At 43.8% G+C, this 18174-nt stretch overlaps 1 protein-coding gene across 1 annotated transcript; it reads left to right on the top strand.

Moving 5' to 3' along the window:
* The first annotated feature begins 1362 nt into the window (after positions 1-1362).
* On the top strand, positions 1363-15374 carry GRAP2 (GRB2 related adaptor protein 2). The gene is made up of 7 exons (XM_054386708.1): positions 1363-1458; positions 5080-5171; positions 8017-8136; positions 9741-9909; positions 12257-12388; positions 12887-13006; positions 15195-15374. Exons 1-7 carry the CDS (start codon positions 1381-1383, stop codon positions 15372-15374), a joined length of 891 nt encoding a protein of 296 aa, XP_054242683.1. The 5' UTR covers positions 1363-1380.
* Positions 15375-18174: the final 2800 nt, after the last annotated feature.

The following is an 18174-nucleotide window of genomic DNA, read 5'->3' as shown; positions in this document are numbered from 1 at the left end:
TCAGACCTGGGCCCTGGATCCTTGGTACACAGGTAACTACCTATCTGTAACATTCCTGGGTTGTGTGTCAAAGGAGAAAGCTTTCAACAGATAGTGCAGAGAAAGAGAGTTGCAGTGGCCTCTTGATATAAAAGTGACATAATTTTGGAACCTGCTCAGTATCCACAGACAATATCTTGGAGATTTTGTTCTAACAGGAGACAAGAAACAGCCCCCTTAACTGAGGCTGTTCATATGTCTGGGGCTTTATGGTTAAGAATGTTTTGGATTAGACAAGATGGCAGCTTTTCAAGTCTGGGGGTTTTTGTGAGAGATGAGATTAGGTAATGGATCCTTTGGCTTCAGGGTCATTGTTACCAGATGAATCTAGTTGAGTAACCATAAAAGCTACTTATATGTTGGAGCTGTCTGGTGGTCTTCACAAGCTGGGCTGGAGGCGTGCACTTGCTGTTAGCAGTGCCCTTGCTTAATGTGGCACTGCCTAGCTATTTCTTGTCTTGTCACTGGCAGCCTCACTACTAGGCTGCAGTGTTCGTGAGCCAGCCATGGGAAATGAGTAACTCTCTTGATTATAGAGGTGGTCCTGCTGGGGTACATCTGAGTTACATGAGCAGGAAGTGGTGAAGGAGCGGAGCTCATGTTGCTACTTCCCCTGCCACATCTGCTCTGCTGATGAAAAGCAGGCTTTGGTTTGCAGGCAGTCTGGTACATCACAACCTCTTGGGTTACCAACACCAAGGCAGGATAAATGCATGCCTCAAATTTGTCCTTGCTACAGATTCACTGTCTGTGTGCTCCAAATTAGGAAGTAAAGCCTTTCTGCACACAGATTTTCATAGCTGAAAGTTGTGGTCACTCATGCTAAGACAGCAATGAGAAAAGATCCTCTCTCTGAGAAAAAAATACATTTGTTGCAGGCTGTTTGTTTTGTTTGAAATTTGTCTTACTTGTGATGAAGAGTAGGTCACTGCAGAGGGCAAATGTATTCTTCTACTGCATGACAGAGTCACTTTACAGGGAACTGTGACAGAACAGTGGCTGGTCATTGAGAAAGTTTGTCCCTGCTACCAGATAATTTCTGTGCTGTATGCAAAAATTCTCCATGAGATTGCTACAGAGAGAGAGAGATCTGTTGGAATAAGCATACACAGTGGGTTGCTTGAACTACTAACTCGAGTTGATCATAGCCTCTTGGCCATGCCATCTCTTCTACCAGCCAATGTCTTTCCATGTCTAGTAATTAATGTCTACCAATGACTGGTGCATGCTCATCACAGCATTACCTATAAGCTTTCCTAAGCTAGGCTCAGCAGTCCCAGAGCTCACAGGTGTTGACAAGCATCTACTTCTTCCAGCTTTGCTCTGCCAGCAAGCCACAGTATGGAAGCCATCGCCAAGTTCGATTTCAGTGCTTCTGGAGAGGATGAATTGAGCTTCCAGGCTGGGGATATGCTGAAGGTAAGTACAGCCCCAGGCTTAAGGTAAAAAAAAAAAAAAAAAAAATATTACTGAGAGTGCTGCCATATCTTTCTATGCTCCCATTTGCCTTGACAAAACAGATGGATACAGACATCTATAAACTGGGATACAAATGCAGGATACTCACCTACCATATTTTAACCAACTATTTCCAGATTACTTGAGTCCGTGTCCACTTCACTTGATTTTAGGTCCATAAACTATGGATTTAGTTGCCCCACAATCTTCCAGTAATCTTTAAGGAGGGGTAAGTAACTTTGCTGGGGCAGCAATCCATTTCTGGAGGGTTCTGTCTGTTTTCATTTCCCATTTACTATATGGGTAGTCTGGGGTGGTGACTACATTTAGGATGATTATATCTAAAGGCAGGCAAGTGTGGTCCAGAGAGATTGCTGTCTTCCTTATTTCCAGCTCTTAAACTGTTTAAAAGATAGTTATCATGCATCACAGAACTTTTATCTGACTTTTCACTGTAAGTAATTACTGTTAGCTGCCACAGGTCTTTAGGCAATTGCAAATAGAAGTCCACAAGACAGCCTGTTACACACATAAAGGAAGAATTTAAGAGTTACTTAGCTAATAATTTTCTATAGTATTTAGGAGTGGGGGGGGGATGGCAGAAGTAAAATTGATCATATACAATACAGAACATGTGAGAGTCTCTTTAAAGTTGATTTGCATGTGTTATGGTAGAACAGTTCTTGTTAACCCTCCCAAAGTCCCACGCAGTTCCACCCTAATTATTTATCCCCCAGCATAGCTGTTTTGTTTCAATTAAAAATGCCTGAGTAGAACTCTTCTGTGAGGCTTTAAGTCTTCCAGTGTCCCAATGGATGATGTAGGACAATAGGATCTAAACCCTTATTTGGCATGGAGCCTTCACTACCTCCCTGTCCAATCCCAGCTATTCCAGTTGCTAACCAGATACTGAGCCTCAAGCCTTGCATCTTCCATCACCACCATTTTTTATTTTACTGCCCTTTTTGTTCTTGAAGCTTAGACAGAGCTGATGGCATCCAGAACTCATTAAGATCAAGTATCATTTTTTTCCAGAAAGCTGTGAGAAAGTTCTGGAGAAATCTCTGCTCTCTGTAGATTCTTCCTTATCTCAAAAGTAGTCTGCATGTCCCTTCTGTCCCATGATCTCTATCTGATATCTTTTTCCTCAAAAAACTGCAGTAGTATCATCGAGTCCCTGACTGGACTTGATGGCTGTTGGCTGGATCACTTTTCCTTCTGTTCCTCAATCTCCCTTCATGTCAAATCATTGTAAGATAGAGCTTTCTTTCTAAGTACCTTGGAATCTACTGATGGCAAGTGTCAAATAACACTACACATTGGTATTTTATCATTGGTTCTCACAGAGACTTCACTACTAGGAAAGTCAGACTGCCTCTTGCTTTAACATCCTTGAGGCAAACAAAGTAACACCTTGGCTGCCCAAGCCATAGAGCAGTGAATTAACCTGAGCAACCTCTCTCTTCTGCCATACACACACATACAGTCCTTACCACGTCATGAGCCCCCTCCTGCTGCCTGCACAGGTTTGTGCAGGCTGTCTTTTCTGATTTCTAAAGCAGATAAGGTGAACAGTATTGATGTAGAGATTATAAAACAGGAAACAGGAGGCCCTCAGCCAGCAGTGACAGGAGGAAATCCACCCTCTCACCCCCCCCCCCTACATCCTTCTCTGAGAAGATGACACACTGAGAGAAATCTGTGAGCCCTGCACTGGGAACCAGCAGGTGAGTCTGTCAGCAGAGCAGGGAGTAGCTATCATCCCCTTTGGCTGGCCACAACAACCAAACAGAACCTTAACCAGGCACCCAGAGATGGGGAAAGCAGTGGCTATGCAAGCAGGGAACTCCACAGCTTTCTATTCCCCAGCCTTTCTATATCCAAATGCAGAAGAAAGGTCTACATGGCAGCAAGGCAATAGAGAATTGGCCCCAGAAACAGCAAGGGCCTGTTGCCAAAACCAAGCAGTTAGAATGTGTGTTAGGCTCCCAAAACCATGAGATTGGCTCACAAAATAAGAACTATTATTGTTAACAATAGATTTTAAGTTAAGCCTTTTCCACTTGCTTTCTCCTTTTAAAACTGCAATGGCTCATGCTTTCAGGCTCCTTTCCAAAACCAGAGGGAACAGAAACAGATTCTATTGCATAAAGCAGAATTCTGTCCCAGGAGTTGGAACGTCAGACCAAATACCACAGACCCCAACATCTGCAGTAAAATCACAATGCAGTTGTGTCTCTGTCCTCTCTCTAGCTTAGGGCTGTATCAGGGGCTGTCAGGCAGGGAGCAATGAATTAGGACATTTCCTGGTCAGCAATGAAGTCCCTAAGGACCATAACAGTCAACATTAATGTGAGCACTCTTGAAGGTGTTCCAGTGCACGTTATGGACTCACTTCCTACTGTCCTACAATCTCTTCAGTGTAATAGTGGCTTTTAAATACTTTTTGCCTCCTTCTTTTATCTACTTTGGCAAAGATCAGGCCAGCTGAAGACTTAACCCACTAAATAATTTCTTGACATGTGAGAGCACATAGTAACATCTGTGCAGCCATAATGAACTTAAACATCAGAGAAGTTTTCACAGGGTTTTTTTTTTTTTCCCTTCCCTTGTGTAACTGGGTTGGTTCCTGTACCAACTATTGTGTAACTGAGTTGGTTCCCGTACCAACTATTAAAAGCAGCATAGAGAATTCCTTAAACCCCTATTAAGTCCTTCAGAGATTAATTTCACAGACATCAGAGACATGCAGATGGCATCCCAAGCCACCTAGAAAGGCATTCAGATGAAGGGATGACGTTAAGAAGCAGTCCCTCTAATTCTACTGCTTTGTTTTCTCTGAAGCAGTTGTCAGCCACTAACCTTGCTGCACAGTGGATGGGAGAAAGAGCACATGTGGAGTTCTATTCCATTCTCGGGTGGCCAAGAAGGCCAACAGCATCCTGGCCTGTATCAGGAATAGTGTGGCCAGCAGGAGTAGGGCAGAGATTGTGCTCTTGTACTTGGCACTGATGAGGTTCAGTTTTGTGCCACTCACTTCCTGAAGTGTGTCCAAAGAAGGGCAACAAAGCTGGTGAAGAGTCTGGAGAACAAGTCTTACAAGGATCAGCTGAGGGAGCTGGGCTTGTTTAGTCTGGAGAAGAGGAGGCTGAGGGCAGACCTCATTGCTCTCTATGACTACCTGAAAGGAGGTTGAAGTGAGGTGAGGGTAGGTCTCTTCTCTCTAGTATCAGGTGATAGGATGAGAGTAAATGGCCTGAAATTGTGGCAGGGGAGGTTTACATTGGATATTAGGAAAACATCTATTTATTGAAAGAGTGGTCAGGCATTGGAATAAGTTGCCCATGGAGGTGGTGGAGTCACCATCCCTGAAGGTGTTCAAGAAATGTATGGACATGGCACTTCAGGACGTGGTTTAATGGCGATGGTGGTCTTAGGTTGAAGGTTGGACTTAATGATCTTAGAGGTCTTTTCCAACAAAACCAATTCATGAATCTAAGAAATTCTAGGTTTCTACCAGATTCTTGGTTACTTTTGCCTTCCTCAGGAGATGCTCTTATTCCCTCCATCTCTCCATTGCAGGTTTTGAGCTCCCAGGAAGAGTGGTACAAGGCTGAGCTCAGAAGTCAAGAGGGATACGTTCCCAAGAATTTCATTGATTTTCATGTTCCTCCGTAAGTGTCTTGGAAACTGTGTGCAGCACCACTGCACGTTTGCACAGAGTGTGGTCAAGAGCGTGTGTGTGTGTGCATGGAGGAAGACATGGCAGAGAAAGGTTATAGCATGCTGCAACTTAAGGCTGGCAAGGATTGCCATAATGCTACAGGCCATCCTGCCAGCACTCCTCATTTCTATCCTGAAGCATCCTCTGTTCTTTCAGAGCTGAATGGTTCTCAGTGCTCTCTATCACTCCCAAATGACTCCTTTGTTGCTGTAGCTCAGAGGGATGTCACTGGGATGTGGCAGGAACTGCATTTAGGTCTCCTTGGACAGAAGAACAGTCATGATGTGAAGTCCTGGCAACAGAGAAAAAGGCTGAGCACAAAAGGAAGAGCAAGAGACCTTTCTGAAAATGAATTATAAAAATGTAATTCCCTCCTCCCCGGCTCCTAACTACATTAACTCCCCTTTCCCCAGCCTTCCATCCGCACACACACGCCTCCCACACCCCCAGTGTGTGCCAGTTTCTCTCCCTACACTAGAGGTCAGTGCAGCGCCACACGAAAAGTGCCAGCGGGGCTTAGTCTGGGACTCTTAAGAGGTAGTCGACACCCCCCACCCTCCACACACGCGTCTCCCTCCACCTTTGGCGACTGCACACCCAAACACAAATCTGTCCAAGGACAGCCGTACCTTCGTTCCTCTCTTCCCACTGCGCAGGTGGCACTGTGCTTTCAGAAAGGACTGACAGGTGTTTAAATGCATGTTGAATGTGCTGTCCAGCCCTGTGCCATAAATATGACCATGGATGGCATTTTTACAACCTTTTCCTTTCGCTTGGCAGAAATGCTCCCTGAAGCCCCTCTGATTGGCCTGTTCTTAAAAAGTGCTGCAGCATTTTGGGAGCCAACAGGCAGAGCATGCTCCAAGCCCAGTACTTGTACAACCAGTACAGTTGTTAGCTACAACATACTGGTGCCCTGAGCAAGCAAACTTGGGAGGATTGTGGTGGGTTAAAAATTCCTCCCAACATTCAATTTGCCAGCCCAGCCCAGCTGGAAGCAAATGAAGCTGTATTTACAAGCGAAACTACAATCTACAATGAAATGCAATGAATAAGTACAAAATATACAATATTTACATATATTTACAGGTATTTACAATTTATGAACAGCACAAGAATCCCCTTGGCCAAAAACCAGGGGAGCTAATAGCTTCTCCACTCCCTGCTCCCTTCCCTTACCCCCCTGGACACAAAGGAACAAGTGAGAGAGCAGAGAGATGTTAGAACTTAGCCAAAACAATGAAGCCAAGGTCAAGTGGAAGCCAGCAGAAACACAAAGTTAGTATCTCCCAGAGCAAGGAAACCAAAAGAGAGAAAGATTGCTTACCAAACTAATTCTTATGGTAGATATCTCTCCAATGGGATTGTTTAGAACTATCATTATTTTTCCTTTTTAGACCCAGAAGTGATTTATTTACATACTACTACTTTCTGTTGAAGATCTGTGGAAAATTATAAAGGTACAGCCTAAAACTACCACAAGGGTACAGGAGATTTGAGGGCACAAATAAGTGCCACTGTCCCCTTTGGAGGTGGCTCTGACTGGCCTTTTTGGACACAAGACAGCTTGCTTGGCTGAGATGAAGCACAGTATTAGTTTGCTGTGCAAATACAGCCTGGTGCTTTTGGGCCTCAGGGGACAAGATCTCCCAGTCAGTTGTTCTTGTTTGCTTTTTCACAGGGCTGTGGCACCACGCAGGGTCAAGAGCAGCTTCATTTTTCACACATATTTTTCTTATGATGCTTTCTCTGTACCAAAGCTGTGAAGAAGTATTTCCACTTTGACACTTTTCTAGGAGTAGCAGGTCTGCACTTCAGGGCGGTTCAGGCCAAGTGCAAAACCCAGACATAAGGAAAAAAGCTGTCTCCTCTTTTTGATGGGCAAATTTTCCCCATCTTTTTCTTGTCAAGCAATGACTGAGACTGGATATCAATGCTGATTAAAGTCTGTGTTAATGATACATAGGTAATCTGTGATGATAGTAAGGAGAAGCATAATGAAACTCAGGAGTGGAAATGGAAGAGCTTATGAAACTATCTGTCCTTAATTTTAATGCACTACAGGCAATTAAGCATTACATAAAAGCAGAATACTGCAGATTGTAGATCTTATTAGCTGTGGAGTGGACACATATAAGTGTACAGAACTGGCTTTTTTCTCTAGTGAAAAATTCCTATTGACACTGTGTTATTTTACTATTTATGGCGAGTTCCTCATTATTTGTCCAGTGCCTCATACTATTGTTTGGATAAATTTACACCAGTGTGTTTATGTATTCTGTGTTTCTGCAATATTGTGGTATTGCAACTCTGGCAGGGACCAATTTATTAATATAAAAATTTCATGGATTTCTTCTGCTAAGAATTTATGTGCTTCCCTTGCAATATATCCATCACAGTCCAGTCATTTTCAATCAGTTTGCTAAAAACAATGTGATGAATATGTCTGAGAGTGTATAAATATACACACATTTGTAATTTAAAATTTCTTTGACTAACACTTTGCTGTACCTGTAATTACAGTTTTAGCTGAGTGTTTCTTCTTGGCAAGCAAAAGCTTACATTGTTCTCTTTGCATCTACATGCTTTTACTGCTCAAAGAAAATGATCTGCACCCATCAAAACCTTGTACCTTAGCCTGCACACAGGCCATTGGGAGTAGTCATGTGGGCTCCTCTGATCCTTTTGTTTTGCCTTTCCTCCACCCTTCTTATTCATGTTCTTTCTCCTTACCCTCTACTTTTTTGCTCTTCACATTCCTTACTCACATCTCAATGATTTTTCCCATTTGGCAGCTGGTTTGATGAGAGGATATCCCGCCATGAAGCAGAGAACATGCTCATGAGTAAAGGAGTTGGCTCCTTCGTTGTTCGAGCCAGTCAGAACTCTCATGGTGACTTCTCCATCTCTGTCAGGTATCTTATTCTCACCACATTTTCCTGTTATTCTTGTCCCTAGTCTCTTCTTGACAGCATTCCTGATGTGACATAGCCTCCTGGGAAGTTTGCATGCTGCCAATCGCTGGCAGTGCTGCTGCTGTGAATGAGAACAAATTAGGCATCTGATTCCTAACTGTTTCTGCCTATTTTCAAGTGACACAGTGAATGTCCTATTTCAAAGCTTCATCCTCTGGTGACCTCCTTCTCTGAAAGAGTTGCAGCAAAGTGGAATGGTACACAGGATGTCTCCTACAGTGCAAAACATGTGCCTTCCATTTGTTTTAATTCCCTGACAGCTGTGGTTACTGAATCCAAGAATTCCAATACTACCCATTAAGAGATGACTGTTATGTTGTTAATTTATTTCCCACAGGTCACCAAGCAGCCATTGGACAGAAATGGCTTTTGGTTGCTTGCACCCCAGATGCATTTCAGCAACTTATTGTAGCCCAACCCTTCTCAGAGCATTTGCTTCAAAGCAAAGTTCTTAAATGATGGTTTCCCAAATTTCAGTCAAACAGTTGATGACCGATTTTAAACTAGAGTCTTTTCCAGGCAGTGTGCACAGTCAGGTTCCTTCTCTGTGCCTGAGGTCAAGTAATGTGGCAGAGCTTAAATCCATGGGGCTAAACCCTCTTCACCCTACAGAACAGAAGAATTCAAGCAGCTCACTGCAAATGGTCCCCCTAAGAATGGTCTCAGGGGAGGGATTTTTGGTTTAGACCATAACCATGCTAACAGCTTGTGTGACTATAGCACTCCAGGGTGGCACTCAGTCCCTATCTGGTCCCTGTGTAGTTTATTTGTGTAGAGGTGGCCTCTGAGACAAATGTTTTAAGCTTCTAGAGTTACACAAAGAGGTGAGTACCAGACCCAGATCACGTTTGGTGCAAAGAGGACTTGTCCAAATCAGACAAGAAATGAGAGGTGGAGAATTTCAGAGGGGAAGCAGGAACAGAAGGTTGTGACTGTTAATTTGCCTTGTAACAGCAACTAATAATTCCTTCTTTTTTTTTCTTTTGTGTGACCAGTAGTAAATTATTTTTACACTAGATGTTATATAATTATAAGACTCAGTGTATGGCTTCATTTGATTCTGTGAATGTAGTGGTGATGCCTATGATGTGAAAAGGTATAATACATCTCTTGCAGTCAGTGCAAAGGGGATATTAACAGGAACCTGCAAAGGCTAGTGGTAGACTACAACTACACCTTTGTCTTCCCTACAAAGAACAGAATGAAGCTATTAGCTATTTGTGGCCCTGAAAGCTCCTCTGGCCCTTATTTGAAAGGAGAGGCTTTAAAACCCTGTGCTTTGTTCTGATAGTGCTTTGTGTCTGAGCAGCCCTGCAGCACTCTTTGTTTGTAACATGATGAGTCTTTTGAAATAGAGCCCTATCTAGGGCTAGTACATACAAGGACCACCATTGCTTCACTTTCCAGAAGGCTAGATTTGTCCAAGCAAGACACTTTAGTACCCTTCTGGGGAAAAAAAAAAAAAAAAAAAAAAAAAAAGGAGCTTTTTCACAAAAGGTAAAAGTGCAGTCTGGTTGATCTCTTACTTTTCCAATTGGATCCAGGCATGAAGATGATGTTCAACACTTCAAAGTGATGAGGGATTCAAAGGGTAGCTATTACTTGTGGACAGAGAAATTCCACTCACTAAACAAGCTGGTGGACTACTACAAGACGACTTCCATCTCCAGGCAGAAGCAGATCTTCCTGAAGGACAGCAGCAGAGAAGAGAAGGTAAACATAAACTATCCATAAGAGCTTCTCAGTAAGAAATCTTTCTGTGGAAGGAACTCAGCCCACGAGAACAGCATAGGGAGGCCTGCTTGTGGAAACCCAGTCACATCCCTACACTGGTGGGCCCTGCCCTGCAGGATTTTAGGGGATTCAGTGGTATGTGAAGTTACATAACTGAGCTGAGTTTTCTGATTCTGTTTTGGATAGCAATAGCCAGTGCTGCAAATCTGTATACAGGTGATCTGCTAAAGCTGTGCTAAGGACCCAGAGCTGAAATTCTAAGCTGCCTTACACATCCAAGGGAAGCAGGATCTACCTTATTGACACAAGGACAGGTACACAGGAGACTGATAGGTTGTGTATGAAAAAAGTTTGAGTCTTATTTCCTAGTGTCCTTGACTGCATGCAGAGTGTAGTTGTTATTACAGTTGAAAATTTGTCTGCTCAGAAGAATCATCCATCTTCTCTTATCAAGTAACACAGTAAAAGAGTGTGGAGGAATCAAGGGCAGAACCTAGAGCAGTGGCTGGTAGGAACAGAAAGTACTCCTGAAAAGAACTTAGCAGATATGTGAACAAGATGTGCATTCAAGGAAAACAGAGTTAGATGTTTGAGAAGGCAGGGAAAACCCAGTCCAGTGAATGCCTGGGTTTGTGCCAGGGAACAAGCAAATGTCAGAGTGGAGACTGCTATGCACTGCACACGCAGTGCTGGGAGTGAACATGCCTGGTCAGTCCAGTAACCAAAGTCCTGCTTCACTGGGAAACGGATTCCAGTGTCCAATTACCAGGACGTGCAGGTAGAGGCAAGGCACAAAGGATGTGACTTGCTTACTGCAGCAGTTAGGATTTACAGGCTGCATGTGGCTCAGTCTTGGCTGGCTCCAAAAGAGAGACGATATATTTTTCAGTTTGAAGAAGGGGCTCGTGCTGCCTCCTTCTAGACCACTTACACAGAGCTTTTAAAATGTATTAAAGCAGAGGCTATGGGACCTGAGAGAGAGATCACAGCAAAGAATTGTCTGGGGAAGGAGAAAGGAAGGCTCTACGCATGTATATCAGTGAAACAACCTGTTTGTCAGCCAACTGTGAGCAGGAAGGGAACAGCATTTGCTCCAAGATGCAGACAGACAAATGAAGAAACAGGAGTCAGGTTTGAGCTGGCAAACACTCTGCACATTTGTTACAGTGATGGGCTCAGTGGGGCACATTTAGCACTCATCACAGTGGGATTTCTGCTCACTAGTCAAATTTCTAGATGCTACAGCCATATGATAAAATGAAAGTAAGACACAGATTATCAGTGCAGAGGCAAATGAAGTCTGTGGGCAGTATTTCCAAAAAAAGCTTGGCACCTGTGCCAGTCCTTACAAAAGCAGCCACGTTTTCAGCCTGGCACCTCCCATTACTACCCACTCTTCAGATGGGGAATGTTTATGACAAAGATCTAAAATATGGGATTCCTGATTTGTTCTTCTGTTCTGAGAGACAGGAACTTTCCTTTGGAAAAGCCTATAGAGGGTAGTAGTAGTGAGCAATGTGTCATGACTGGGCTGAGGTCAGTTGTATGAGGTTTAACAAAGCCTGCACTTGGGTCACAACAACCCCGTGCTTGGGGCAGAGTGGTTGGAAAGCTGCCCAGCAGAAGAGGGCCTGGGGGTGCTGGTTGACAGCCAGCTGAACATGAGCCAGCAGTGTGCCCAGGTGGACAAGATGGCCAACAGCATCCTGGCTTGCAAGAATAGGAAAGTGATCATGCTCCTGTACTCAGCACTGGTGAGACCACACCTCAAATACTGGGTTCAGTTTATGGCCTTTCACTACAAAAAGAACATTGAATTGCTGGAGTGTCCAAGAAAGGCAACCAAACTGGTGAAGGGTCTGGAGAACAAGCCTTATGAGGAGCAGCTGAGGAAACTGGGATTATTCACTCTGAAGAAGCAAGGCTGAGAGGAGATCTTATTACTCTCTACAACTACCTGAAAGGAGATTGTAGTGAGGTGGGGTCAGTCTCCCAAATAACAAGCAATAGGGTGAAAGTTACACCAGGGAAGGTTTATGTTGGATATTAGGAAAAATGTCTTTACTGAAAGAGTGGTCAGGCATTGGAACAGGTTGCCCAGGGAGATGGTGGAGTCACCATCCATGAAGGTATTCAGAAGTGTGTAGACGTGGCACGTTGGGACATGGTTTAGTGGGCATAGTGGTGTTGGGTTGACAACTGGACTCTGTCTCAGAGGTCTTTACCAACCTTAATGATTCTATGATTCTGTGATTACTAAACTTCAGTCAAGGATGTGGTGGGAAGCAAAACCTGACCTCACCTTTGTGATCTTTTCTTCCATCAGGAGAGGCATGGTGGAAGCCTGGAACGGATGGGCCGGGAAGGATTCTACCTGGGCAGAGCAGCTGGGGAAGATCATTCCTCCATGTCCAAGAGATATGTAGAGCATCCGATCCCCACACTGCAGCAGCAACAGGTAGTACCAGGAATCAGGGGCTGGAACATCCAAGTCCAGGCACATGAAACATTGCTGTTAATTGCTTGGTAGCAACTGAACAGGCACTTTGTCAAAACTGCCCCCCTGAACCTGCCTAAGGAAGCAGGATCAGTTAGGTCTTTGTATGGGAGTAGTTGCCATGATGGTGTTGGCCTGGGGAACTCATTGGTGGGTAATAAATATGTGGGCTTTTATTTAGGTCTGTGATCCATGACTGATCCATAGCCCTATCCCTAGGAACCAAGGAGTATTCATGGAGAGTTTCTGGGGGCTCCATCCCAAAAACTGGACAAGGAACACCATAGTGTTCTGGCTTTGCTTTGCAGGACTGCAGCATAGGGACTGTATTTAAAGTAGACATCAAAGATGATTTACTTGAGGGTTAGACTTGACTCCCTGGCCACTAATAACTCTTATAGTCTCTCATTTATACACTTCAGCATATCTATGACTTCTCTTTTGCTGTTTTCTTTCTAGGATAGATATGGTGGGAGTCTGGACAGGAAAGATGGGCTTCATGGACTAAGGGATCACAGCCAGGGAAGTGCATCAGCCATGCAGAGAAGACACACAGACCCACCACACCACCAGACACCGGTAGGTGATGTATCTGGAAGGCCCCATCTGCCCAAGTCAATGTGTCCCTTAGCAATGGCCAGGCAGTCTGGACAATGTCACCTGCACAGAGCCTGCATGATGAATTATGAATTAACCCCAACGGAACATATCTTAGAAAACGTTTCTGAGTCTGAAGACTCTATCCCAACCACTTGAATTTGCTTCTGGAGTACTCTGAGGGTAGGACTACAGTGCTGTCTGAGCATGTTGTAGTTCTTCTCTCAAGGCCAGTCTTAGTTAACATGCAGATTTAGTAGAAGGAGCTAAAAACAAAATATATGCATCTGGGCCATGGTGAATGAGCCCAAGATCACCTATGAGTTTGGATCAAGCATGGGTCCAGTTCATCAGGGGACGTTTCTGCAAACCTAACGATCTTTCCTAGAATGCAAGGGACTACCAAGTATCTTTGCCATCACAGCCAGACCTTCCTGAGCTACAAGCTTAGGAAGTAAGATAGATGTATAGTAATCTTCTGAAGTCCTGTGGAGTGTTGCCTTATGATACTATGCCATGCTGCAGGGTGTCTTCTGTCTACAATGCACCTGTAGTCAGACTGTCTCTTCTGCTACTTTTTGCTTCAATCCTGAGAAAACCTGCCATTACTCAGTTCTACTTGTTTGCACCTGGCACATCCTTTTGGACCTACTGTCATCAAAGTGGGACTCACCTTCCTGTAACCCTTATCTGACAGAGCATCATAGCACAGTGGATGTGGGCATGATCCAGATAGGTTTCTGTAGACATCTCAGAGTGCTTCCTTACCTGGATTCATACCTGGCAGATGACCTTACGTAACTACCTGCTCTGCAAATTCCCACTATGTGAACTCCTGTGTAGAGCATGGTGTCTCTCTCTGCTTCAACCTTTGATTCCACTGCCAACTCCAAAGCATTTCTCTATCACCTGCTAGCATTGTGACCTGAGGCATGCTCTTCTTCTGTGAGGAAATGAACAGTTTAGTCCAGAACAACCAGAGAAGCTAGATCCAAGGAGAGAAGGGAAGGTCATCAGACCCTTCTCAAGTGTGAGACAAAGAGGACAGATTGGATTTGGCAATTTGGAACAAACTGAGAAAAATGGACATGTCTTCTTTTGACAAAAGCACCAAACCTTATTGTAATCCAGCTCAAGATACAATGGCTTTTATGCATCAGAGGCTGTGGCAATGACTAACAACATGCCCTTGCCTGCCACACCTCATTAGTGATCCAGAAGCCACAAATCCAATTATAGGAAGGTCTATATATCCAGCCAAATAACTAAGAGCCATGTCTAAGCAGGGCCCTGAATGAAAGATTTAGCAAAAGTTAGTGTCTTCAAAGAGATCTCTCCATCTGTGCCCCAAAAATATACCTTGCAAATTGTCCATGCCCCATTGTGCATGTGCCAACAATTTGCCATAAAAGCAGCTCATGCTGTGTCCTTTGAAATCTAGTTTCCAGTAAAAGTGGGTAATTAACTGCAAAGTTTCTTATGATGTTCTCAAAAGAAAAATAAAAAATCTGACCATAATGCAAACCCAAAATAAACTGATACATCCAAACAGTTCCTAAATCCTTTTGATTTCACAAGACTGACCTTGGGCAGGATCCAAATAAGGCTTAACACCCTCCCCTATGCCCAAGAAGTGCCTGAAAGAGCAAATACCATTCTTTACAGTCTTTACTAGACTGATCTGTGTGCAGCCACTCTTGATGTATCCTTCCTAATCCTCTGCTGGCTAAAGACATGTTTCTATCTCCATACCAGCACCAGCTCATCTCCTCAGAGCCATTTGTTTATAGCTTACAGCTCACGAGCACTCAGGTAGGAGCCCTTTTCTGTGTTCACATAACTGGCTTCAAACAGGCCACAGCTGATCTTACAGGACCAAGTAGGCAGAGCCATAGGAACAGTATTTCCTGAAGACCTGCTCTCGGTCTGACTTTTTCACCTTATGGTGAACATTCTGAGGCTGCTGGGAACCCAAGCACCATGGCTCAGCCATCCCAGTAAATGAGTCCTTCCTTACAGGCATCTGATTTAATTTCAAAATGGTCTCAGTTTCAGCTTTGCTTGTCCTCTCTTGGTGAGCATACATAGTGAGGCATGAGAAGGGTGACAGGAGGATGGCCTTCAAGACTTCTGGCTCATTGTTCCCTGCCTGTCTCTATCTCCTTTCCAGCGAACGCTGTGGGTCCGTGCCCTGTATGACTTCGAGGCTATGGAGCATGACGAGCTGGGCTTCCGCAGTGGAGACATATTAGAGGTCCTGGACAGCTCCAACCCATCATGGTGGAAAGGACGTCTGCATGGGGAACTGGGGCTCTTCCCTGCCAACTATGTCACACCAGTGCTCCTGTGAGGGCACAGAATGCCCCAGAGGGCTGTATTGGAGCTGCTCTTCTGCCACGACAGGGACAGAGAGGGAGGGAGTGCATCTTCCCTTGCCCTCAGGACAAAAGATGGTTTTGTTGTGTCTTAATTTATTGTCAGTTGATCTTTTGAAATGTTGGTATGAGAAGGAACACTTTGAAAAGGATAGGAATTTTTTTCCCCTTTCACATCCATAAAAGGGGGGAGCAAAATCTTGTACTATTCTTTGAGACCTTGCTGGATCCTCCCTGCTCTATCATTTCTTTGGATAAGTATTGATAACATCCTGCAATTAGGTTTGTTCTCTGAAATGCACTTTGGAAAAGTCAGGCTTCAGGTAGCCCTACCTCTTCCTTTTGGATGTGGTAGCACTCACAGTCTCTTCAGGCTCTATTTCACCTGTCTTTCAGAGGCAAGAGAAACAGTGAATTAAATTTTCGCTGGTGATTGCATCAATCCTTCAGGTGGGGGAAGGAAAATGAGTCTTATGCTGAGGTGCAAAGCAACCTCGACTTTTCTAAAGAAGCTGGCTTAGCCCTTTTGGACTTCCTGTGAGTATGGACTGTATGGACACAGCAGTTGAAGGGAAAGGATCCCCTAAGCTTTTGTACAAACAAAACAGTGCTGAAGGTGTGGAATGGTAAGAAGCTACTTTCTTTGCTTCTTCTGATAGTCCTGCTGTTCTTTCTGCACACCACAACAACTAGTGTGAGGTGTCCCTGCCCAAGGCAGGGGGGGTGGAACTAGATGATCCTTGAGGTCCCTTCCTACCCTAACAATTCTATGATTCTATGATTCCAAGCTGTTCTCTGAGGTACCTAGACTTCTGTTAGACATCCTGGTTAGAGCAGGTCAGACTGTTCAGCTAAATGAATATCCACAGGACTGGATAACAATGAATGTCACTCACTGGTTCCTTTTGTAAAACTGAGCTGGGGAGGTGTTGGAGAGAAGAGGATTTTCTAGTTTGAAGGCAGAAGTTCTTTCCCTGAGGATCCCTGAGAATGTGGGGTATTCATTACTGCATACACAACTCTGACTTGCTAGTAGAATGCCTCATCCAACAGGTCAAGCTGTTGTTTCACAGTATGTAGAGAATAAACTCGTGGCCATCAAATACTCTGTTTGCTGTTCCATCCTCTCTGTTTTATTCTTTTGGATGAAAAAAAAAAAAAAAAGGTAAATGAATAGGTTTTCAAATCATTGCTGAAAGAATGCCCAGATGTGATACAAATATACTGCAAGTGCACTGCATTAAAAATGATTCATACTCTGTGAAGGAGACACTGCTGCATAACCACCACTCAGGCAAGTTGAAATTAAACAAGCTGCCTGAATTTTTCACAAAATGTGGGACCTTGGCAATCAGCAAGGAAGTGATGATTTATCCTTAGTGGGAAAGAAAGAAAAGGCAAGTGAAAAACTCTACAAACAAATAAAAACACAGCAAGAAAAAAATATTCTTATCTTTTGCTAGTCCCAGTGGGAGAAAAACAATCCAGGAAATATGTTCTTAGTAAGCTTAAATTCAGTGTAGCTTGTCTAAATAAAGCTGCCAGCTAAACAGAGTATTTGCAGAAAGAACCTGTTGTCACAATTTTGAGAGAACTCCCCCAACAGCAGATTATTAATGGGTGAAGTAACATGAGAATTGTTAACAAGGCATATAAGCTCCAAATAGAATAGAAAACTTGGAAAGACACGTTACAATCTTAGCTCCACTGGCTACTGGGGGGGTCAGGAAATGGAGAGATATTGTATGACTGGACTTGGCTCTGTTCTCTTGGAAGAGCTCTATTCTGGACCTTCAGCACCTCCTTCTGAAGTCAAGTCCATGAGGCTTCTTTTGGAACAAGTTTAATGATTATTGGGTTGATGTGAGAGGGCAACCTCAGTGACTCTGCAGTTTGAAGAGGATTTTGTTGTGATTCATTCTTTTTTTAACCTGCTGGTTTGGTTTTGCTAAGGTAATATAAAGTCTCAAAGAGAGAGAGTTAATATTCAGTGAGAGTATTAAGAGCAGGGAAAGATGGAAGCAAAGAAACCAGAAACTAGCAAAGGCAAAGGAGGAATATGAATGATTAATCTTTCATATTCAGGTCTGTCTGAACAGAAGCAATGGTAGGTTCACCCTGACTCCCACCATGTCAAATCATCTTTCAATTAATTTTTTTTTATTAGTTACTTTTAAAATTAGAAGCAATGTCTCCTTTTCCTTTCCTCAGCACTCTAAAGACCCTCTTGGTAGTGAAGGTGTAGTTGCACAAAATTAATTGAAGATAATGCACTTAGAGGTTTGATAGCTCTTCATACATTTGAAACCCCTTTATAGAGATTAACTAATTAAGCCAGTCTTAGTACTACATTGTAAGTACCCCCATGTTAACTCATAATTCATTTGAGGAAGAGGTAAATTTTCACATGATTTTTTTTAATTGATGCTTAAGGAATTAATACTTAAGGTAATGAGCATTAAAGGACTGTGCACTAATTACGGACAACATACCAGAGCCGCAGTCAAACACTGATTCCTCAGCATGAGCAGCACCTAATGATGCCAAAATTACTGGGAGGTGAAGGTATCATGGTGTCTGGGACAACCATACCAGTGCCATGGTCTGCACTGCCTTGTGCAGCTGGCCAAGCTCTGGTCTGCAAGACCCAGGCTCTCTTGCCTCTGCCCTTGTCCTTGCCCACTCCCCACAGCAGAGGCAGTGCTACCTGCATTTACTGCACATGCCAGTAGCTGGCAGGCACAGGTGTCAGGCTGCATTTTGGTGTGGTCCCAC

This window comes from Indicator indicator, chromosome 14, assembly GCF_027791375.1.
Source record: "Indicator indicator isolate 239-I01 chromosome 14, UM_Iind_1.1, whole genome shotgun sequence".
NCBI lineage: Eukaryota > Metazoa > Chordata > Aves > Piciformes > Indicatoridae > Indicator > Indicator indicator.
This window is presented reverse-complemented; position numbering and strand designations above follow the sequence as displayed.